The sequence below is a fragment of the Triticum aestivum genome, chromosome 7D (assembly GCF_018294505.1).
Source record: "Triticum aestivum cultivar Chinese Spring chromosome 7D, IWGSC CS RefSeq v2.1, whole genome shotgun sequence".
NCBI classification, from domain to species: domain Eukaryota; kingdom Viridiplantae; phylum Streptophyta; class Magnoliopsida; order Poales; family Poaceae; genus Triticum; species Triticum aestivum.
In genome coordinates this window covers 508,684,175-508,707,688 of record NC_057814.1, presented here as the reverse complement: position 1 = coordinate 508,707,688, position 23,514 = coordinate 508,684,175, and the positions used below count along the sequence as shown (strand labels likewise).

General features: G+C 49.8%; 3 protein-coding genes across 3 annotated transcripts; all 3 read right to left on the bottom strand.

Moving 5' to 3' along the window:
• Positions 1 to 5,808: 5,808 nt before the first annotated feature.
• Positions 5,809 to 7,625, bottom strand: LOC123164006 (cinnamoyl-CoA reductase 1). Its single transcript, XM_044581418.1, has 6 exons — positions 7,332 to 7,625; positions 7,063 to 7,232; positions 6,805 to 6,990; positions 6,557 to 6,719; positions 6,286 to 6,478; positions 5,809 to 6,188 (listed from the first exon to the last, which is right to left on the bottom strand). The coding sequence occupies exons 1-6, from the start codon at positions 7,474 to 7,476 to the stop codon at positions 6,053 to 6,055; spliced, it is 993 nt and encodes a 330-aa protein (XP_044437353.1). The 5' UTR covers positions 7,477 to 7,625; the 3' UTR covers positions 5,809 to 6,052.
• A 6,152-nt stretch (positions 7,626 to 13,777) lies between these two features.
• LOC123164004 (protein FAR1-RELATED SEQUENCE 5) lies at positions 13,778 to 16,178 on the bottom strand. The gene is made up of 4 exons (XM_044581417.1): positions 16,039 to 16,178; positions 15,812 to 15,957; positions 14,152 to 15,549; positions 13,778 to 14,055 (listed from the first exon to the last, which is right to left on the bottom strand). The coding sequence occupies exons 2-3, from the start codon at positions 15,874 to 15,876 to the stop codon at positions 14,709 to 14,711; spliced, it is 906 nt and encodes a 301-aa protein (XP_044437352.1). The 5' UTR covers positions 15,877 to 15,957; positions 16,039 to 16,178; the 3' UTR covers positions 13,778 to 14,055; positions 14,152 to 14,708.
• A 3,897-nt stretch (positions 16,179 to 20,075) lies between these two features.
• On the bottom strand, positions 20,076 to 22,245 carry LOC123171209 (flotillin-like protein 2). The gene is made up of 2 exons (XM_044588814.1): positions 21,540 to 22,245; positions 20,076 to 20,236 (listed from the first exon to the last, which is right to left on the bottom strand). Exons 1-2 carry the CDS (start codon positions 22,243 to 22,245, stop codon positions 20,076 to 20,078), a joined length of 867 nt encoding a protein of 288 aa, XP_044444749.1.
• Positions 22,246 to 23,514: the final 1,269 nt, after the last annotated feature.

Sequence of the window (23,514 nt, the reverse complement as noted above, 5' to 3'; positions counted from 1 at the left end):
TGACCGAGACACGTCTCCGGTCAATAACCAATAGCGGAACCTGGATGCTCATATTGGCTCCCACATATTCTACGAAGACCTTTATCGGTCAAACCGCATAACAACATAGGTTGTTCCCTTTGTCATCGGTATGTTACTTGCCCGAGATTCGATCGTCGGTATCTCAATACCTAGTTCAATCTCGTTACCGGCAAGTCTCTTTACTCGTTCCGTAATACATCATCCCGCAACTAACTCATTAGTTGCAATGCTTGCAAGGCTTATAGTGATGTGCATTACCGAGTGGGCCCAGAGATACCTCTCCGACAATCGGAGTGACAAATCCTAATCTCGAAATACGCCAACCCAACAAGTACCTTTGGAGACACCTGTAGAGCACCTTTATAATCACCCAGTTACGTTGTGACGTTTGGTAGCACACAAAGTGTTCCTCCGGTAAACGGGAGTTGCATAATCTTATAGTCATAGGAACATGTATAAGTCATGAAGAAAGCAATAGCAGAATACTAAACGATCGAGTGCTAAGCTAACGAAATGGGTCAAGTCAATCACATCATTCTCCTAATTATGTGATCCCGTTAATCAAATGACAACTCATGTCAATGGCTAGGAAACATAACCATCTTTAATCAACGAGCTAGTCAAGTAGAGGCATACTAGTGACACTTTGTTTGTCTATGTATTCACACATGTATTATGTTTCCGGTTAATACAATTCTAGCATGAATAATAAACATTTATCATGATATAAGGAAATAAATAATAACTTTATTATTGCCTCTAGTGCATATTTCCGTCAACCACGCCGTCGGCTGACGAAACTCTCCCTCAACCCTCTGCTGGATCAAGAGTTCGAGGGACGTCATCGAGCTGAACGTGTGCTGAACTCGGAGGTGTCGTACGTTCGGTACTAGATCGGTTGGATCGTGAAGACGTTCGACTACATCAACCGCGTTAACCTAACGCTTTCGCTTTCGGTCTACGAGGGTACGTGGACACACTCTCCCCCTCTCGTTGCTATGCATCTCCTAGATAGATCTTGCGTGATTGTAGGAATTTTTTTGAAATTACATGCTACGTTCCCCAACAACGAGGACACATGGAAAGGACGCGGCAACTCATGGTTAACCATGCACATTGTCCCGGAGTGTGTTAATTTTTTGGACTTAAAATTAACTACTTAACCAGGGTACGTGATGTATTTACTAATGTGGATTTATGTTGTTCATTTGCAGTGGTATTGGACTGAATGGGGAATCTATTGTGCATCTAATTTCTAGAACTGGGGGCATAGCAATTTTGGCTCATCCGTAGACAATGCAACAATCATTTAATGTGATAAAAGGATATGAAAGGTGATGATATGTGTGCCATTGAGGTCTTGTTTCTAGGCAAATTACAGTTTGACTGTTTTCCGGTTTGATTGATTTTATTACTAGGCAAATTACCAATGGATTAGAGCTCTCTCATAGCTGCAATCAGAAGTTCTCTCCAATGGTTTGATTGCCTTTCATTTATCTTTATAGGCTATGAGGTCTGATTGTGCTTCCAGATTAGAATTATTGGAAAGCTTAAGTTTCCTGATCTAGCTAACAAACCAAGCAGTCTATTTCACATCAAGATAATGGCATATCAATATGTACCTTGAGCGCTACATTTTCTAGCAGCAAGATAATAGCATATCTATATGCACCTTGAGAATTGCATTTTCTACCAACACTTGTACTACTATTACTACTGGACTGATACAAAGTCAGCGAGTTTAAAATTTTCATGTTTAGTTTCGACTGATGTTATGGTTCTTCATTGAGTTTTGTTCCAGGTATTTATCTAGATCCTTGAGATGCTATTCATTTTGGCCTGAATGCGGTTGAATTCTGAATCATAAAGAAGCTAGGAGATTTGTCTTCCATGTAGTGGTGCTGATGCTTATGATTTTCTTCAAAAAACATATGATGATATTGAGATGACAAGGGTAGTCACCTCCTGCGACTAAAGATTCAGTTTCATACTTATGATGATACTATTCCTTTCAGTAGGTACTAAAATATCTTGTTGTACGGAAATCTGATTTCTACTAAAACTTTGTCAAGAGGCTCATTTTTCTTGTACTAAAATCTGCATTTTTTTACTGATTACTGAAACTTTGTTACTAAAATTTCATAGGAAGGAGGTCAATGGAGCAAAAGGCACGAGAAAGAAGGAGCAGCACCACAGGGACGACGTTGTCGGCAGCGCCTTTGGAAGGATTCGCTCTAGAGAAGTTACGGTAGTCGGCCATCGCGATGGGGAAGCGGGGAGGATGTCGTTCAGAACGCCTGGGTCTAGAGGAGTGTGTCTAGGTGGACAGTTGGTGGCCGAGGATGGCAACGAGCAGTTGGGTTGGGAATTTGTCAACGCGATGGCGTCGTTGATCAAGGTACCAACACCCTTGTTTTGACCCATCGTTTCTCGGCTAGCCGTGCATGGTCGGGACTGTTTCGCGCATCTGAGCAACGGCTCATGCCATCCACTTCCAAAGCAATAAGGTAGCCATCCACTTCCAAAACTTTGTATCTTGCGTATCATATCTGCAATGGGATTCGCCCGGTAGAGCCAGAAGCTACTTTGAGAGGAGGGACCCCGAGCGCGACCCCCGACCCCGAGCTCCCTCCTCCGCCTAGGGTTCCCACGCCGCCGCCGGTGGCTCCCCCGCACGGAGCCGCCGCCGCGGCCGGAGCCCGCCGTCGCCGCGCGCCTCCCCTGCTCCCCCGCCCCTCCAACCACCTCCCCCCTTCCCCGTACCCCCTGCGCCGCCTCCCCGGGCGAGGCGGCCGGGGGGCCCCTCCGCCGCTCCCCTCCAAGCTCTCTCCTCGCACCTCCTTCCTCCCATCGCCGCCAGCGAGCGCCGCCGGGCCTCGGCCGCGTGGTGCTGGCGGCGGTGGGCCTGCCCTTCCCTGCGCGCGGCCCCCCATGCTCGGCCGGTGGGGGCTGGCGGCGGTGCTCCTCGGCCGGCATCGGTGTGGCCCGTCGGTGGTGATGCCGCGTGCCACGATGGTGCTCGACGCGGATGTGCGGTCGTTGGCCGTGGGGCGGCACGGTGGCGCTGGTGGCTGGCGGCGCCCGCCCAGCCCAGATCTGGGCCCATTTGGGCCCCATCTAGGTTTGGGTGGGCCGGTGGCTCGGTGTTCGGCGGTGTCGTTTCCTGGTGATGGCATGGTGGCGGCGGTCTCGGGTGGTGAGGACTTCGTCGGTCGGCGAGTTGCAGCGTGGCGACAGGATTGTCCGGGTCCAAGTGGACCCGGCCGGGCCGTCCAGGCCCGGCAAGTCCTCGTCGCCGCACCCGGTCGGCTCCGCTGCGGCGGTGGAGGTTGTCCCCTCCCCCCGTCCGAGTTGTGCTCGCTCCCGTGGCCGGGGTCTCCGTGCCCGAGCTAGGCCTCGTGTTGGCAGCTCCAGTGAGACGGCGGGGGTGTCCGGTAACCGTGGTGGCACAGGCTGGTGGGCGGCTGTTGTGGTGGTGCATCTCGAAGTGCCTCGGTGATGGTGGTGGTTGTGGATCGGGAGAAATCCTTGTCGGCTTGTCCGGCATCGACGCGGTGACGCTTGCGGGCGCCATTGGACCTTCCTGAGGGGCGTCGGATATATCCCTTCCCCACCATCCCTCGCGTACCGGGGGAAACCCTTGAACTTGTTCGGGCAACAGCGGCGGCGTCGTCGCATTCCTTCTTGAAGGTGTTGCTTGGTGCGAGGCGCTTCGAGATGCTGGGAGCGCGGTGGCACTTCGTCGGAGGGTGCAGCGGTTGCCGGTTTTTCTTTCGTCGTTGATCTGCCGGTGTCGGCGTTCATTTCTCTTTCATTTTCTTTTGTTTTCTTTTGGGCTTATCTGTGCTGTGGCCCCAGCGTGTTGGATGTATCGGATGTTTGCTTTATAATATAAAGCGGGGGAAAACCCTTTTTCGTAATGATAACGGCTGACCAAACATTGGTATTTGTCAAACTAGTTTGATCAATACAATTTCACACTACCGTTTTTTCGAGAGTATTTTGCACTACCATTTGATCATCACATTAGCTACCATGGTCAAGCTCAGCTCAGTATGCCTGCAGACATGTAGGACTCGGCGCTGTCCTTGAGCATCCCCTCCAACATCCTGAACTTCCACCCCAGCCTCTGCAGCTTCTCGGAGCTGAACACCTTCTCATCTCCCACCAGCTGAACGAACCTGCCAACTCATTGTTACCGTCGTCAGAATCCCGAGAGTTTACACGGTGCACACATGACACATCGATGTACGTACAGATTAAGTGACGGCGTCTTATTTGTTTGCGCAGTTCAGGCTCGGATGCAGTCTCCTGACGACGGAAACCATTTGGGACACCTCCATTTTGAAAAATACCAGAGGTCCTAACCTCTATCTAAAAATAAAAAATACATTAAAAAATAATCCTCACCTTCATCTAATTTTTTTTCAAAAGATTACTCACCGCGGCCTACCAGGTTGTGCCATGTGGCATAGCTGGTTAGACGCCCTTCACGCGATGTTTAATGGGTTTAATTGTCTAGAATTTGCTTGAACTTTCTCTTAGGGTTAAAACCCAAGACCTACCTTCGTGGTCGGACCTGGCAACAACGACGCTCACTTGTCATCCCATTGTGGAGGCATCGTTGTTGAAATAACTGAGTGATGGCATGGCATCATTAGTGGATGATGTTGATGGGTTTTTTTTTGCGGGATAAAGGAAGATTTCATTAACTCAATGAGGCTTCTCGGCCTCTGAAAGGTTTACAATGCAGTCTAATCCCGATCGCAACCAAACAGCCGTGCGCGGGGTACTACGCCCATACGCGGCGAGCGCGTGACTGACATTATTTTGTGATCTACTAATATGAGAAAAGGAAATCTCCCTTGATTCAGCAGCTACTATTCCACGTATTTCCTCAACTAGCGCTCGGACTTGTGAGCGATTCGCCGACTGTGCTGACAGCATCGAGACCGCTTCAGTACTGTCCAACTCCATTAAGATGGGCATGTTTGTACGGTGCAAGGCCAGCTGCAGTCCCTCCCTGCATGCTTCCAACTCCGCTTGGAGGCTATTATTACATGTAAACAACTGCCTGCATGCTGTGAAGATGAGCTCTCCTTTTTCATTTCTCAGGACCATACCACCACCTGCTGCACCCGTGGCCTTGAGCTTTTGTCCAGCCGGGTGGAGGGGGTACCCATTGAAGCGTTGGCTCCTTCACACTGCTTGCATGTATAGGCCGGCCAACTTCATGCACAACCATTTTACCTTTCACCAAGTCTGCATGTGGGAATTGGTGGATGCTCAGCAAAGACGTGATGTATCCGTGATGTTGATGGTTCCTGTTGCATGCTAATTTGTTTCGATGAGACTTTTGGCTATCATTTTTATATTCCTTGTGTGTGGATTGGTGTTGTCATTCTCTCGGAAAATACAATTCTCTTAATCATTTTTTGAACTTTTTTCACATGTACTTGCAGCGGCATTCAAGTAATGCTCCCTGATTTTACCGGGTCAGTGTGCGTACTAATTTTGCCGAGGCCAGTGTATGCTTATGATGCTTGTATTCTCTTAATGTAACATTGCGAGTCAATAGGAAACATCATTTATAAGAAAGATACAAATGGTCATGAAACTTTGTATCTTGAGTATCTTATCTGCATTGAGAACGGCTTATGAGACATTGATATTTTTGAGACCGGGTATACGTAAGTTGTCTGACAAGTGTTTTTGGATAAGTCAATCTTTTGCGCCATTAGATTAAGATTCAACGACCATTCTTTTTTTTTTCTTCCTGCAACTTTCTTCATCCTTCAATAGCTCCTTCTCCCATAAAACCGACTTACCCAAATTACAAATTCAGTCAATTTACATATAGCAATTGCAGTATTTGTGACACTAGTTTGATCAATACAATTTCACACCACCGTTTGATCATCGCATTAGCTACCGTGCTATCCTTGAACTGAAACTAGCGGCACATCCGCAGTGCTCGTTAGGATACAAAATGCCCACCTGGCTCCGATCCGCGCGCAACCTTGGGCCCTGCTCAGCTGAGTATGCCTGCAGACATGTAGGACTCGACGCTGTCCTTGAGCGTCTCCTCCAGCGTCCTGAACTTCCACCCCAGCCTCTGCAGCTTCTCGGTGCTGAACACTTTCTCATCTCCCACCAGCTGAACGAACCTGCCAAATCATTGTCACCGTCGTCAGAATCCAGAGAGTTTACACCGTGCACACATGGCACATCGATGTACGTACAGATTAAGTGATGGCGTTTTACTTGTTTGCGCAGTTCAGGCTCGGATGCAGGCTCCTGACGACGGAAACCATTTCGGACACCTTCCTGGCGTGCGCACTGCAGATGTACCGGCCGGCCGCCTCCGGGCTCTCGTACGCCAGCACAAGGGCGTCGGCGACGTCCCTGACGTCCACCATGTTCCTCACCCTGTCGTCCATGGCGTTCACGCCGTCGCCTGCAGATACATCAAAATCAATTCAAACGCAGCTTATAATTGCACTGCGAATGTGAAAGGGCACGAGATGTAGCCTACATTTCAGGTATCTGATGAGGAACAGGCTGCTGGTGTTCACCGTGGGCTGCAGCAGAGGCCCGAACACCAGCGGCGGGCACACGGTCACCACGTCCAGCCCGGCCTTCTCTGCGTAAGCCCAGGCCTCGCGCTCGGCCAGCGTCTTGGAGAGGCAGTACCAGTTCTACGAAACCATCAAGCAAGAATGTAAGATGATCATCTCACGGGTCAAGTTGAGTTGACCAAGTCTAGCGACGATGGAAATTCACCTCGGTGGCTCTGCAGTACTCCTCGTTCGACCAGCAGTGTTCGTCCATGGTGGGGCCCTCGGGGGGGTTGGGGTTCATGAAGACCGCGCCGACCGACGACACCACCACGACGCGGCGGACGCCGGCCTCCCGGCAGGCCCGGAGCACGTTCAGCGTGCCGGCCACCGCCGGGGCAAGCAGCTCCACCTGCGCCGTGCAACCAATTAATCACCGTCGCGTATGCTCGCGCTTGTGTGCTACAGCCAGGCTGCTAGTTACCTCGGGGTTCGTGGGTTGGGCGGCGGGGCAGGGGCTGGCGACGTGGAAGACGCCGGCACAGCCGGCCACGGTGGACGCCACGCTCGCGTAGTCCAGCACGTCGGCCTTGAACAGGCGCAGCCGCTCGCCGGCGCCGTCCAGCGCCCTCAGGTGTTTATTCTTGGGGTCGCCTGCAGACGGGGAACTTCGCATCTTAATAACAGGCGCAGCAAAGCTTTCACCTAGATCTGCGAGAGATAAGAGGATGGATCATCTCAAGAATATGTTACTGGGATCACGGACGGTGCCATGCACCGCGTAGTCTCCTCCGGCGAGAAGGCGCTCCACGAGCCACGAGGCGATGAAGCCTCCCGCGCCCGTCACGCACACAGCCGCCGCCGCCGCCGTCGCCTTCCCCGCGCCGGCCGGGTCCATATCGCTCCTCTGTCCGTACTCTGTACTGCGACCCGAGAGGGACTACTCGATGTCTGGCTTATCTTCGGTGCAGAGTACCTACCACTCTTGGTTAATAGAGCAGCCGGCTACTGGCTCTATACCGGTGCCATGTCACTTGTAGCTTTCATAGAAGAAGTCTCATACAGTAATGCCGGCTGTAGACGAGCTGCTCCACTAAAAATCTAAAAATCCAGCTCCTCAATTTTTAGAAGACCACGTTTAATTGAGGTCTTCAATTAAAATTGGGTCACTTAATTTTGACCGGGCCAATAACTTCTCAAAGCCGAGTCATTCAATTATTTTATACTATACACCTATGTTTTCTAATTTTCCAGGCCTCACAATTAAGGCGGCTGCTACGCGTAAGCCGGACGATCTTACATAAAGATCATCCGCCCGCGCAGCCGTCTGATTGAGGCGTGCGTGGCCGTTGATTGCAGGCTCGCAGTACACGTCTTCCTTTTCTCGCTACCCCATCCTCCTGTCGCGAACGAAGCAGTACGTCGTTGGAGCAGCAGCCCCTCCCCAGCCAGCAGTGCAGCGTCGCCGTTCGCCGGAGTACTGATTCTGGTCGCACCAGCCCCGCCGTCGTACCACGGACAAATAATTCCAACGCAACATCCCGCAGCCCGCCGATGCTCCGACGCAGCAACGCCACACAGCACCGAGCGTGCAACAGCTTCAATGCAGCATCTCCAGCATCTGGCGAAGCTCCATTGCAGCCTCGACGGAGCTCCATTACACCGTCACAGCTTCCACAGCGAAGCTTCATTGCAATGCCGACGGTGCGTCAAAAGCTCCAACGCAGCCCGGGGAAGCTCCATTGCAGCGGCGGCAAAGCTCCAATGCACCGACGGTGCGGCAAAGCTCCACCGCATCGAAGTTCCATTGCAGCGCCGGCGGTGCTTCAAAAGCTCCAACGCAGCCCGGGGAAGCTCCATTGCAGCGGCGGCAAAGCTCCAATGCACCGACGGTGCGGCAAAGCTCCACCGCATCGAAGTTCCATTGCAGCGCCGGCGGTGCTTCAAAAGCTCCAACGCAGCCCGGGGAAGCTCCATTGCAGCGGCGGCAAAGCTCCAATGCAGCAACGACGGTGCGGCAAAAGTTCCACCGCAGCCCGGCGAAGTTCCGTTGCAGCACCGACGAAGCTTCGTTGTTGGGCGTCGCAACATCTGTTGCCGGTGAGACCTCCCGAATGCAGCGCCGGCGAGCTTTAATGCTTTATCCAGTAGCAGCAGCCGAGCCCCAGCCTTGCAGTGCCCACGGCCAGCGCAGGCGCCTCCAACGACAGCATCGGAGCGGCAGACAACGGAAGCTTCACAGCAGGACGCGGTAGCACCGCGCAGCACTAATGAAGTTGGCTTCCTCGATGAAGCATATAACCATGGGGAGAAGTGGAGATGGGAACTATGGGAAGAAAGGAAGAGGAAGAATTGGGAAGGAGGGGACAAGGTTTCAGAGATGGGAGACGAGGGACAGACGACGCGGAAGGCGTGCGAGTTGCTGGGTCCACGCGGGACACGCGTCGCTAGGAGGAGGCGGTTTACAAGCTGCGTGGATCAGCCGGTTGAAAATAAACGATTTCCCACAATTAATTGAGGTATTCAATTTAGAATTAGGTCAACTGATTTTGACCGGGTCAACACTTTCTCAGGCTCTCTCATTCAATTCTTTTAATTCACTATGTTCCTTAATTTTAAAGCTTTTTCATTCAATTAAGGTATTCAATTTTGGATTTGGTTTATGATTTCTACGAGGCCAACGATATTTCAAATTAATTAGCAGCAACTGGCCTATTAAAATATATCAATCCCGCGCAACCTTCCACCACCTAAAAAAAAAGAAGCGCCACCATGTCATATCCTAGCACCAAACATGCGATCACCGACACCGAAATTTCCTCATAGATATAGGTTGGTTAGCGGATAACTCAGAATCACACCATGAAAGACCCACCAAATCACCGTATTACAATAAAAATAAAACACACTCTATAATCTTCACCACCCGCCAAACTAAATACTCCATCAGTTCCAAAATATAAGGGGTACTCCCTCCATTCCCTTATACGAGGCCACTTTGTTTTTTTGTGTCAAACTTTTACTTATAATTTTGGTCAACAAAATATGGATTATATGTGATAAAAGTATATCATCGGAAAGTTCTTTGAATGTGCATCCAATGAATTTTTTTGGCATATAACTCACTTTATTATAAAATAAATGGCCAAAGTTAGACATAAAAATATGATGTGGCCTTGTATAAGGGAGTGGAGGGAGTATTAGTTTTGTACACAGTCAAATTTCTTCTACTTTGACCAAGTCCAGAGCAAAAATATCAACATCCACAATATTAAACAAAAGAAGTATGAAAATTCATCCCATGATGAATTTAAAAATATCGACTTGATATTTTGGATTTTTATATATTGCTCTTCAAATTTTATTGAACTTAAAAGGTTTGACTTTTCGAAAAAGTAATCTCCACCACCCGCCAAACTAAATACTCCTTCAGTTCCAAAATATAAGGGGTATTAATTTTGTAGAAAGTCCAATTTCTTCCACTTTGACCAAGTTCAGAGCAAAAATATCAATATCCACAATATTAACCGAAAAAATATGGAAATTCATTTCATGATGAATTTAAAAATACCGATTTGACATTATGGATTTCTATATATTTCTCTACAAATTTTATTGAATTTAAAAGGTTTAACTTTCCAAAAAAGTAATACACAATATATTTTAAAACAAAGTGATTATTTTTTGAAGAAGCCAAAAAACAACACCAACGGCGCAGCAAAGCACGCTCAACCCTTCTAGTCAATGGTGAAAGCCGTCATAGAACATGTCAGTTTTGTTTACACTTCCTAAAACACAGTCCTATGGTGCACGGTCGATTTTTCTAGTGCCAGATTTCTTGAGTTGATCCCAGAGCCTGTATTTGTTGTTTCTGTCTTTGTATGTTCTTTTCTGGTTGGGAAATGTTTGCCACCAGCTGGCCGGCCGAAGCGTTTGGCCGGTCTCACGCGCGTCGTCTGGTGTGTCCAGATCGGCCGCTCACATTTCCTCCTGAATCGTACTCGCACGCGTCCACGTGCTGGCGGGGTCCATGCACCGCTTTGGGCACAACCTTATCCCTTCGTTCACGTCGCGCTCCTCTATTCTTGACCACTCGTTCTCCTTTCTTTTTTTGCCAACCACCTCTGATCCTTGCTGCAGCACGACGTCGACCCACGCGACGAGGCGTTGCAGCTTTGGTGGCGAACCACCGGCGGCGACGCGACATAGATGCCGGTGTGACAAAGATGCTTTGGGGGCAAACTATCGGTGGCAGCGCGACAGAGATGTTGCGATGGAGGCGTGCGGCGACGCTGAAGAACCAGTTAGCACTTTGCTGGAACCGACATCGGTGTTTGCTGCAACGAGCAAGGCTATGTGCTGGAACCAGCTTCCAATTTTGTTGGAACCAGACGGTTCCCTCACTGACGACTTCATTTTCGCTGGAACTGCTGGAACCGGCTAGTTCATTTGCTACATCGGATTTGTTTGAGTTTTGCTGCTATGTCTTTTTTGTTGTAACCTTGGTAAATTCTGGTTGGAACCGGCCAATGTTTTTTGCTTCAACTTACGGCTGAGATTGTTGTTCACTAGATTTTTTGATGGGAACACGACGGCGACATTTTTTGCTGCTGGAACCAGCGCAATTTTTTGCTGGAACCGGCTATTTCATTTGCTACGTCGAACATTTGTTGGAGTTGGTGTTGTGTCTTTTTTGCTTCAGCCTTTGTGTATTCTAGCTGGAACCGGGCAATTTTTTGGCTTCAACTAACCACTGAGTATTCGCAAAAAGAAAAAAGAAAAAAAGCCTGACCACTAAGATTTTTTGTTTGCTCAGATTTTTCGCTGGGCACACGTCTTGACGACGGCGCCGAGCCAGAGCCGGTGATGTGAGATTTGCTGCAACCATGGTACCCGCGAGATGGAACCGGTAGGCGTCAGAGCTACATCCATGGTGATGGGATCCATCGGCAGCGGGGGGCCCCTCGCCTGTGCTCGTCGGCCACGGCTACAACAGCGAGCAGACGTGACTTGCAGCGAGCGCGTGGTTTTTCTTGTGACCGGTGTGGGGAAGAATATGACGTGGAAGAGGAGGACCAAATCCTACGGCTGCACGAGGCGCAATCGGTTGGCTGCGGGGCCTATCACTCGCCTTTCTGGTTTGTGTATACGAGAGCATCTTCAACAGCTGCGCCAAAAGAAGCGCGCGGTAAACTGACTTTTTAGCGCACGTGGGATGTTTTCGCGCGCTCCAGCGGTGGCAAGAAACTAGCGCGCGTGGGAAACGATTGCGTGCGCGCGGGAAAAGGCGGCAGCTCGCGCGCTAGATTTGGCACACCGCGTCCGGCGCGCCTATAAAATTCCAGCGCCCTCTGCCGCTCTCTCTCGCTCCCTCTACCGCTTTCTCTCCTCGCCGCCGACACAACACCATCGCGCTACCATGCCACCTCGCCGCCGGGGAGCTTCGGGCTACCGCGGCGTCCGCGTGCATCCGTCCGGTACCTACTCCGTCGAGATTTAGTCGGGCGGCGACATGCGCCTCCGCCTCGGAACCTTCGACACCGTCCAGGAGGGCGCCCGCACGTACGACGCTGCGGCGTGGCGCCTCCGGCGGTCCCATCAGGACATGAACTTCGCCGACGTGGCAATGCGGGAGCGCACATGAGTTGGCGCCTTTCCTGCGGCTTATCACCGACGAGGATCGTCGCAAGAACCTGAGGCGGGAGCGCCGTCTCAGCCTGGCCGAGATGGACGAGGAAGCCATGGCGTTGTGGAGCCATCGCTTCCCACAAGACATCACCAACGAGAAATAGTTCTTCGCCGAGAGGAGGGCGGAGAGGATGAAGAGGAGGGAGGAGCGAGCCGCCTATCGCGAGGACAAGCGAACGCGGAAGGCAGTCGCTAAATACAACATCGCGCTAGGAGATGCGTCCTCCTGGGACTCCGGCGACGAGCGGTTCCTTGACGCCTACGCTCAGACGTCGGAGGAGGACATCACAGAGGCAGAGTCCGAGTCAGAGAGTGACGGGTACTAGTAGTTTCTCGGACATGGAGTATCTGAGCGCGAACTCAAATGCTATCGATATCCAGGACGTTCGATAGTGCATATGGATCTAGGCCAGTTCTTTATATGGGCGGTGGCGGCCTGCTGGAAAATGCGAACTGTAGCGAAAATACGTAGGCGGCAGTGGCGGTGGTGGGCCATGTTGGCCCGTTGGTGTAGTCAGATTTAACACGCAGGTGGACGTCCGTCCGCGGTCGGCGAGGCGAGCCGTGGATCGGAATCGGTGTATCCGTCTGATCCGTGGTACAGGAAGTTCACTTTCCGTTCGGGCGTGTAGGTAGGGATTGAATGTAGGGTCCAGTGTCTTCTCCACCAAGGGCGTGCTCATTTGGGAGCTGGCGACCGCGGCATGGAGAGACGGAGCGCCGGCGGCGAGCCACCGTGGAGTTCCTGGGAACGAGATCCTCTGACTTGGAAGAAACTACTGCCGAGGGACGTCGTACACCCAGCGCCGTTGATCTATATCCAACGACACTCGCTACCAGCGCTACTTTCACTCGCATGGACACGAAAACAAGCAGCCCATACGGCCCAGCACGCCCAGAACTCCTCGCTCGCGCGTCACTGCAAAAAAAAAAAAGGTGTTCGGCCGGTCGTTGTCGCCTCGCTCACCTTCAGGCGCGACGGGGAAGAGCAGCCGCTGCTCCTTCAAGGTGCGACGCTGGCCGGCGGGGAAGGGCAGCCGCTGCTCCTTCAGGGTGCGACGCCTCCTAGCCACGCCCCAGAGCCGCGAAGCAAGCTACATCGCCGCCATCAATCTATCGAGGTCACGAAGCCCGCGCTGTCTCCGTCAGGCCGCGACGCGCCTAGCTGTGGAGGGGGAGGAGCAAGCCACTGCCCCGCGACCCGCCGGAGCAAGCATCGTCGCGCCGTCGAGCTTTCTAGGCCACGAATCCAACGCCGTTGGCTACTCAGGCTCTGGACTTTTGTTGGAAGTTCCCTGCTACTTCAGTTTTAGTTGGACAGAACCAGCAGAGGAAGCAATGGCAACAGAGACAAAGCCAAATGCCAATTTGAGATTGTAATTGATTTAAATCAAAAGTAATGTGTAATGAATAGTGTGACTGAATTTAAATTCAGTTTGCAATGTCATTTGAGATTGGAGTTCAGTGAATAGTTTGAGCAAAATAGATTGTACAATTATCATAAAAAGTGACTGAGATTGAGCAAAATAGATGCCAAAACATATCTCTGGGAGATATGGCTGGAGATTGAGCATTTTAATTTCTACTTGTACAGAAGTTCGACTTGTACATGTGCATAATTAGACTGAAGCGAATGGCAAAATGTTGTCTAGAACTGAACTTGGACTGAACTCAATGTCAAGTAGTGTTGCCCAGAATTGAACTTGCACACCAATGCCCTCTTATTCATTTGCCCAAAAACAACAGTACTTCACCATGACCCAGTGAAAAGATCATCTGTAATTGGCCCCTGAAAATTAAATAAATAAGAATACCGTATGAGCAAGATTTTGCAATCTCTAGTTGGATCATTCTAGATTTTTAAACTACATGGGCACGATTATACCATCAGCAACTGAGTGAAGCTAAGGTTGGTCTTGTAACCTTCAGGCACCTCTGCATTATCCCTATAAACTCTTATCATTTGTAACTTGTGCACCACCACCACCTGCCACTTCCCCGACCTCCTGCATCTTGTTGTGAAAGAAAATTGGAGGCTGTGAGAATTAATGAACATAATGATAACACCGAAAGCATTGTATTGTTTATCAACATACCTCTTCACCCAACTGTGATGTAGCTCTGCTTTCTCTCTTTTTCCTAGCCTTGTGCTTCTTATCGAGCCAAAAAAAATCCGTTTTGAACTCTTTGTTTGGACCTCCTTTTTCTTTAGACGTGCATTAGTCAACAAGTCATTTGATGGGCTAGCATCTATCGGAATTGTACACGGATACCCCAATGTGCTTGCACATGCATTAATTTTTTCTTCAATTTGCTTACCAAGGATGTCATGTGTGTTGTCTACTAACACGACACATTCCGGAAAGTAGGCTGCTCGATCTGCCAAATTATGCAATTTGTGGGAGATATATTTGTAGCTAAGCATGGCATCCATATTCGGATTTAAGACGATATTTCTTCCTTGTTTGTCTTGTACAGTTCCACTTCGTGCTTCCTTTGTCCAGCGCCAAAGTGATTGAATCCGACAAAGACACCAAAGGGCCTACTCTCCTTGTTTGTTCCAAAAGTAGTGTCAAAACTAACAACATCACCAAAATGTGCATAGTCCATGATCATTCTAGCATCAGCCCAGAATATGGTCGCTATTTGTTCTTCACAGTCCATTTGCAATGCATATTGGAAAGATGGGTTTTCAGCAATTTTGTCTTGAAAATACTTAAGCATGCTACCCGCTTGGCCATATGCCATTTCTCGTTGGCGCTTGGTCCGCAAATGGTTCTTGTGATCACGGAGGGTATAACTAAGATTGAGTGGTCCACCAACTTGGCGACTAGCCAACTCATGTGCGGCTTTTGGCCCAATTCCCGCATCATCTGCTGTTGCAATTTCAAAAGCTTGTAACTCTGAAATTTTTCTTTGTGACACCATTAAGTGTAAGGTTTCTGCTAGGTGTAGTGTGTGGTTGTGTTCCAAAACCAGCTCCGACACTTTGAGATTTCCCTTCTTCCGGTCCATTTTAAGCTTCATGTGCACTTCACAATTGGTTCTAGTTTCAGCTCGAGGGCACTCTGTCAAATGATCCCTTTTGTCTTGTGCTCGCTGACCCTCATTTGCACAAACAAATTTACATGATGTAACCTTGCCTTCGGCTGAACTTTTGTTAGTATACCTTTTCCTAACCTCAAAGCCTTTCTGCCCACCGTAGCTAAGCCAATATGACCAAGCCTCATCTGAGCTTCTAAATTCCATGCCAACATAAGGTACCAAACTAGGCAATACAACTCTGCAAAGTAAAAACACCACGAGTAAGGGGATTGTAGAAGTATCACTGAACTATCGAGAAACTTGGTAAATCTGAATATGTCCAGACTTGCATATGTGCAGAAATTATGTAATAGTAACACTTAAACTATTGAGAAATGATGTAAATCTGAATATATGCAGACTTGTATATGTGCAGAAATTATGTAATAGAACTATCACTAAACTATTGAGAAATTATGTAAATCTGAATATGTGCAGACTTGTATACGTGCAGAAGTTACCTATTGGAATCGGAATCCTGGTGGGCTGTGTTGGCATGTTCTTCCATCTCGGTTGCTTCCTCCATGACAGAAAAGATGTTTGATCAAGTTCAACAAGCTGATTCTTCCATGAGAAAAACGGAAACTTGATAGAGTTCCAAAGCAACCTGATGGTGAAAGTTCAATCAGTTGTAGTGTTTTTATTCATGTGAAAGATGGCGTGAGAGGAGCAGAGTATTAGGACTTACGTGATATCGACGAGCAGAGCAGGGCATCCACCTCCGGGCTCCGGCGATCTCTTTTTCGTCGGCTGGCGCCGTCTGCGTACTCTTCGCGCCTTTTGCTGAGGATAGGTGTTGCAGCACGTTCTGCCCAGTGGAGAATTAAGAATCTGATGTGGGCAAGTGGGAGCAACACGCTTCAGTACTCATTCGACACCACGTACAGGACCAACCTATATGACATGCCTTTCAGGCTGTTCATTGGGGTTAACAATCTCTTCCAGAGTGTGATCCTGGCCGGTGTGCTCGTTTGTGATGAGACTCAAGAAAGTTTCGAGTGGGTATTCTCAGAATTCCTTAGAATGATGGGTGGTTCTCCACCTGTGACCATACTAACAGGTAAAACTTATTTTTTTGGTTTTAATATGCGACATGTTTGGTGCATGTAGCTGTGATATGGTGCATAATAAAAATGATAAGAATTCTGTCTCTTTTGTTTTGCAGACGAAAACCGTACCATGGAGCTGGCTATCAAGAGCATTATGCCAGGCACAACACACCGGTGGTGCAAGTGGCACATGTTGCAGAAAACAAAGTAGTCGTTGGGTGCTCTGTACACGAAGAAAAGCGAGTTCAGAGCTGAATTTCATAAGGTGCTGAACCATATGCTGACGGAAAATGAATTTGAGAGAGGGTGGGAAATGTTGCTGGAATAAGAAATCATGCGGCATGTATTCTAACATTGTTATGTTTTTCTTACCTTGGTGCCATCCCTGCTAGCTTTTCTAAACATCACCAAGGTCATTTGTAGTTTTTATGTAATTACTAGTTTAGGGCAATGTTAATTTAGCAGTGCAGCAGAAGGCTTCCTTTGCTTCCTTTTTCATGATTATTGTATACCAGCATCAAGTTTTTGTATAGTTTTTTTAGGGGTAGATTTTGTAGTGATATAGTTCGATGACATCTGTTTTCTGCTTTTCTGAGTTGAAGGCTAATATGTGACTATCATCTTAAACAAGTATTTTTGATATTACTGAACCATGATCCAAGTCCATGTTATCATTTTTCTCACTGATTCTTCTTTTCATGTCGATTTAATGTCATAATACAGGTGATCTAATGATGACAATCAAAAGACAGGAAACACAGCGAAAGGGATACATTTTCCTCATTGATTTGATACTCACCAGTGAATACATTCTCTTCATTGATTCCAAATTCAATTCTAGTGTGTACTCTTGTACCTCCTCTCGAGTAATTTTCTTGTCTAGTACACGATTCATATTTTATCGTCCTCTTGAAAGCGTTGTAGCTCTCAGACGTTCGTCCATCTTGCTACCATCTATTCGGAAAGGCATATGGTTGCCCGGCAGTAATGGAAGAAGATTGGTGTACTTTTCCTGGACCACAAGTAATCTGCTTGCATGACTCATGTTTTGATTTGAGTTACAGGTACTGCCTCAGTGCCTCGTAACTTCTGTTTTGCCCATTTGAGGCTTCAACTAATGACCTGGCACCTGCAGATGATGTATTTTGCAACCAACCATTGTCATGTTCGTGTGCATTACCAGCTGAAGCACACTCCTGTCTCTCGAGCATTCGAACAAGTAAGCTTCCTTATGCGTTCCATGGATGATTGGGCATCGGAGTTACCACTTAATTGTGTGCATGCTTTTGCTGTTGCAATTTAAAGTGGACCACCTAGAAGTGCATTTGCACTCATTTGTGACGGTGAAATAAACCATCCACAATCAAATTGGAGACCTTTGTAATGCAGGTACTCTTGTGTCAGTCATACCATAAAGGGTTGACTAGGTGGCTAGTTTTCACTAACCTAACATGCTGACTTGACAGGCAGGCAAAGTTGCACTGGTAAGCAGGTTTTCGTGAAGTTGTTTCCTCTTGGCATGGTTAGGGCTAGTAGGCGAATAAATTAGCAAAGCTATCACGATCAAGAAGAGGTGACCGAGAGCGACGAACTGCTCTGGGGCTGCAGACCACGGTGCCGTACAAGTGCTAACTTCAATTTTTTTAAATTACTTGTAGAATTGATAGAACATGTATAAATTCCATACCTTTCTGGAACCAGTGCATGAACTAAATTTGTGGACATATGTGCGCAAATATTTTTTCATAATTATGACGTGATTAAAGCCAGTCCAATATGCCTGGAATGCTTATTGAAATGACCACTCTCAAGTCGGCAAGAACAAAGAACATACGACAGTTTTAAGACCAGCGGCCTTCTTTGGCGTGCACATTTCTTTGTACGGGTAAGATAATGTCATAGATTGTACTATGTGGTATAACGCACATAGGCCCATTGTACTATGTGGTAACATTGTTGAGAATTTTTTCGGGTGAATGGATAATGTGTCGTTTACGAAGAGTTCTCTGAAAAATCTGTGTGGAAAGATCAGCCAGGAGCAGGTAGATGACGATGTGAGGAAGACAATGGAAGTGTTTGCTGAATTGGGGTAAGGATCCGCATTTTACATACCATGTGCAAGCAGACAAGGAGGGTCGGAAAAAGAACTTGATGTGGGCGAATGGCAGCAGCAGGCTGTAGTACAGTTTCTTTGGTGGTGTAGTGATGATTGATACAACGTACTGGACGAACCTTTATGGCATGCCCTTAAGACTTTTCGTTGGGGATAACAACAATTTTCAGAGTATTATACTGACTGGTGTACTGCTACGAGACGAGACTGAGGAAAGTTTTGAGTGTGTTTTTTCAGACTTTCTACGGATGATGAGAGGCGTGGTGCCGAAGACAATACTCATTGGTAATATGGCTTGTTTGATGATGTAATATGATAGCCTTATGGTCCTTTCGGGATGAACTGATTAACTTGCTTATGTTATGATTGCAGACCAGAATCGGACGATGGACTGCATAAAAGAACACCATGTCTGGATATGGTGATGTCCCCGAAGCAACCTCGGAAGCCTGCAAGGTGCAAGAGTTGTGGTTTGAGGGCCATAGGAGAAACACCTGCACCAAGGCAATGAAGATGAGGTTAGCAACATGTGTGATGCTGGAGTGTAGTGCTAGGGCTGAGGGGTTGTTTCTCGTTAGTTGTAAACCTGTGTTGTTGTGTTGTCGTGGACTATTTCTAATTTTGTGTTGTACTGGTTGGCAGGCTGAAGTGCAGTTAAAGAATGTGGTGTTGTTTCAGTTAATTGCCCATGGTGTGAATGATGGTTGTGGTCGTAGTTGCATGCTTGATCTCACTGATTCTTGCAATTTGTAGTGCTGAATCCTTGAGGTGATCTTGCTTATTCTTGTAGCCTGGTTTGTTCTGGTTATTTAGATCTGGTTTCTTCTTGAGGAATAGATGGGGTGGTGGCACTGTGGAAGAATCTTGGCGGGGGCAGGGTGATGGAGGAAAATAAAGGGGCCGGTGTAGACGACGCCCGTTATTAGCCTGGCGTCTGAGCCGTGGACCAGAACGGTGTCCCACGTCTGAGCCTTCCGAGTGCTGAACGGCAATCGTCGCATTGATTGCGACCGATGAGTGGACCATGGCCCAAAATTTGTGGGCATATACTAACTGGAATACCCTGACACATACGTGGGCTGGTGGGGATCTAGATGCCATCGGGCGATTGAGATATCGAGCGCATCTGAGATCGAGCTCAGAATAGCACTTTCGTAGTTTTTTGTTTTATTTTGTATCATAGAAGCAGGCTATGTGACGAACTATGAACTATCTACGCACTATTTTGTATCAACTATCTCCATATTTGTACTATCGAAACCAAATATGTATCGAATCGTAGTTTACATAGTAGAAAAAAATAGATGAAATATAGCGCGCCTGCTGGAGCGGCTCGGGCGCGCTTTATTTTGCGGCGGCCGCTAGAGCCAGCGCACCGCCGCGCGCAAAAGCTGTCTCATCCTGTGCTGTATTCTGACTTTTAGCGCCCCGCATGTTGCGCGACTGTTGGAGATGCTCTGAAGCACTTTGATTCAACAAAAAAAATAATTGTTGCATCAGTAACCAGCCAAAGAACAAGCAAATTAGTACATGCGTGAAATTCAACGGAAGTCACAAATCCATCTAGAGCTCTGCATGGCGGATGTCGACGGCCTTGGCCGCCTCGACCTCGGGTCCTCGGGCACCTTGGCCTGCTTGTCCCACTCGGCCTTGGCCGCGTGGCGATTCCGCCGCCCTTCCGTTCTCGAGCACATGTACCTCAGCCATCACCTTGGCCTCCTCCTCAGGCCAATTTCATCGCGCAATCTTAAACGGACGTCCGTTTTGTTCGGATTCTATTCGTTTGCGTAGGACAATGGGGTCGTGTCCGGACGTATTCTGGGATGCGGTGGCCGTGCGCCCAGCGTGCGGCCGCATTCGTTTGCCCCATCCTGTCCGCCAGGGCCAAAAATGCCCATATATTCATCAAAACTAGTTTGCACGTTCAAAATTCGTCTGAAAATTAAAATAGTTTTACAACCTAATTGAAATTGTCCTTAATAAAATAGTTTTACAATCAAATCGAAATTGTCTTGACTGAACATAAAATGAACCAATACATCTATTGGTTGCCAATATGATCCCACACGTGCTCAATCAAGTCATTTTGAAGATTCAAATGAGTGTGCCAATCACGCATCTCACGGTGGAATTGGACAAACTGTTCAAATGTGGCCGGGTCTTGGTGCAGGGGCTTAATATTTTCACCTTGATAATCAAATCCTTGGTCGAAGATACTCTCATCACGCTCGTCCTCGACGATCATGTTGTGCATGATCACACAAGCAGTCATCACCTCCCAAAGCTTTCTTTCATCCCATGACAGTGCAGGGTTTCGAACGATACCCCACCGGGATTGAAGCACACCAAAAGTACGTTCCACATCCTTTCTAGCACTCTCTTGCATTTGGGCAAATCTCTTTCTCTTCTCACCTTGGGGTTTCGAGATTGTCTTCACAAAAGTTGACCACTAAGGATATATATAGTATCCCTTGTTGTATTGATGGCCGTTGATCTCAAAGTTGATCCCGGCTACTGGCCGCTTTGGAGCTCTCGTCGGAAGCTGCCGCGGCCGCCGTGGTACGTCACCGGCGGTCGTGTCCCCTCTGCCACCGGCAAAGACGGCGACGGCCAAACCTCCTCCGATCGACGGCCAAAACTACGGCGAAAGCGCGGGCGTGGTGACGGCCATGTCGAGACGTGGTTTGGTATCGACGGCCGGGGGCTGCGCGGTGAGGAGGCGGCCGGAAAATAGCGGCGGCGCCGGCGGCGGAGCGGGGCGGGGAGAGAGGGTGGAAGCGTTGGGAGCGGAGCGACTGCTAATGTCCCCGACAGGCGGGTCAGGGGGGGACAAAGGCGTGCGTCGAGGCCGTCCGCGCGCGTCCGTTTCACCCCAAACCGAGCGCAAGTTTGGGCCGGGAATGGGTCGAAAACGGACGGAATTCGGACATTTGTCCGTTTGAGGCCGCGCGTTGGACCGTGCTATTTGTCCGTTTTACCCTAAACGGACGCACTCGGACTAGATAGGGTTGCGCGGTGGAGTTGGCCTTAGCCCTTGGTCGTGCTGCAGCAGGGACAACACATTGGTCTCGGCGTCCACCTTTGCCATGTTCTGCGGCGTCAGCCCCTCGCTCTCCTTGGCTCCCACCTCTCCCATCATCCGGGCCTCCGCCACGTCCACCATGGCCTGGTTTGCCGCGTCCTGCTGCGTCTTCTGGCCAAGGTAGGAGAAGAACTCGTGCCGCGGCACCTCCACCAGCTGCTTCACGTCGGCGTTGTCGATGACCAGGCCGAGCTGGTTGAGCTCAAGCTGCACCCTGCTGAACACCTTCTCCTTGAACGCCTTGCTCCCCTTGACGATCTCCTCCATGGTGAGCTCCGCGGCGAGCACGCGGGTCTCGCCCTCGACGATCCCTTTGACGAGCTCCTGGACGTGGATCTTCCTCGATCTGTCCAGCGGCGCGGTGAGCTTGGCGTAGAGGAGGAGCTGCGTCTCGAGGTCCTTCCCGTCCGACTCCTTGGCCCCGGTGGCCGTGATCTTGGGGCCGATGGCGCAGACGGCGGAGAGTATGAAGGGCAGCTTCTCGGCGCTCATGGCGTGCACCTCGAACTCGTAGTTCACGGGCGAGATGTTGAACTTCTTGCACTGCTGCCCCACGAAAACCCACGCCTTCTTGGCGAGCTTGACGCCGTCGATGCCCCAGCCGGTGATGGCCAGGTACTCCGACGCGTCCGCGACATGGAAGCTAGCCATCTTCGATCTCCTCCGCCGATCCTTGCTTTGAGATCTACGTACGGCGTCGGCGACAACTACCTTCCGGTTCCGGGGGAAAAAAGGCAATACAGAGAGGGTTACGAAGGGGTATCAGAAACATAATCCATCAATCTCTTTTTTTTGGAACGAAGGCTCAAGAAGAGTCCGGCTTTGAATTAACAAAGCCATCAACCGGCCAGGCGAACAAGACTGCAACAAACAACAAGAAAGAGGAAAGCGGAAAGAAAAAGATACAATGTGCTCAGCAGAACAACTCGAAGGCAAAGAGTACAACCACTCTTGCCATCGAACGACGCAAAGCCAAAACTAGCTAACCTACGAAAGCGCCAGGAGGAGGGCACCACCATTCATGATTTGTGTCGCTGGCTGCCACCAAAGGGATCAAACAGGGTAAACATGATCTGACTCCGCTGCCGCAAAGGGCCCCTACCCTACCACCCGGGTTCGACGGGTGCCGCCCCGGCGGCCGACGGAGTGATTCACCCTAGAATCCAAATCAGAGTGCCCCGGCTGCCAAAGGAGAGGCACAAGGGACAGACCCTCATGAAACGGAGAACCGACCACCAAAACACCGTCGTCGGCAGCAGCAAGGCCAAACACCGAACGAGAGTTATCGGACACAGACGCTGAAACCTCAGAGAAGGCCAAAAGGATGCGACACCATGCCCCCTGGTCAAGGATAGGAATTGCCACGCCGAAGGCCTACCGCCGGCATGGAGACAGGGACCCCAATCCCCTCGAACCAGCGGCTGGAACCCTCCGCACCTGGACCAGAGAAGGATGCCGTTGATGGAATCAGGCCACCACATGCCGCCCTCGAACCACACCCAACTCCACCACCACTCGAGCCATCCCCGGACGACACCCTCAGGAAGGAACACGCCACCAAAATGTCGTTGTCGCCAGGAAAAGGGGACCTGAGGCTTTCACCTGAGCTCTTGGACGGGATGGGAGGAGGAGGAGTCCCACCGAAGCCTCCAACAAGGTAAACGATGCACAAAGGCGTCGCCTTCGGTGTGGCCGCCACGCCGGCCAGGGGTTTCCCCTGGATCCGCCCCCAAGCACCAGATCCGCGCACCCGACGCCGAGATCCAGCGACCAGAGCCGCCAGAGGCCGAGATCAGCGCGGATCGGAGTAGATCGAGGTTGAAGACGCCACTTCTCCAGGGCGCAAACGACTGGCGAGGAGTCGCCGCAGCAGCCGTCGCCCGCCGCCTCCGCGCCGCCCTCACGGCCAGGGAGGCAGCC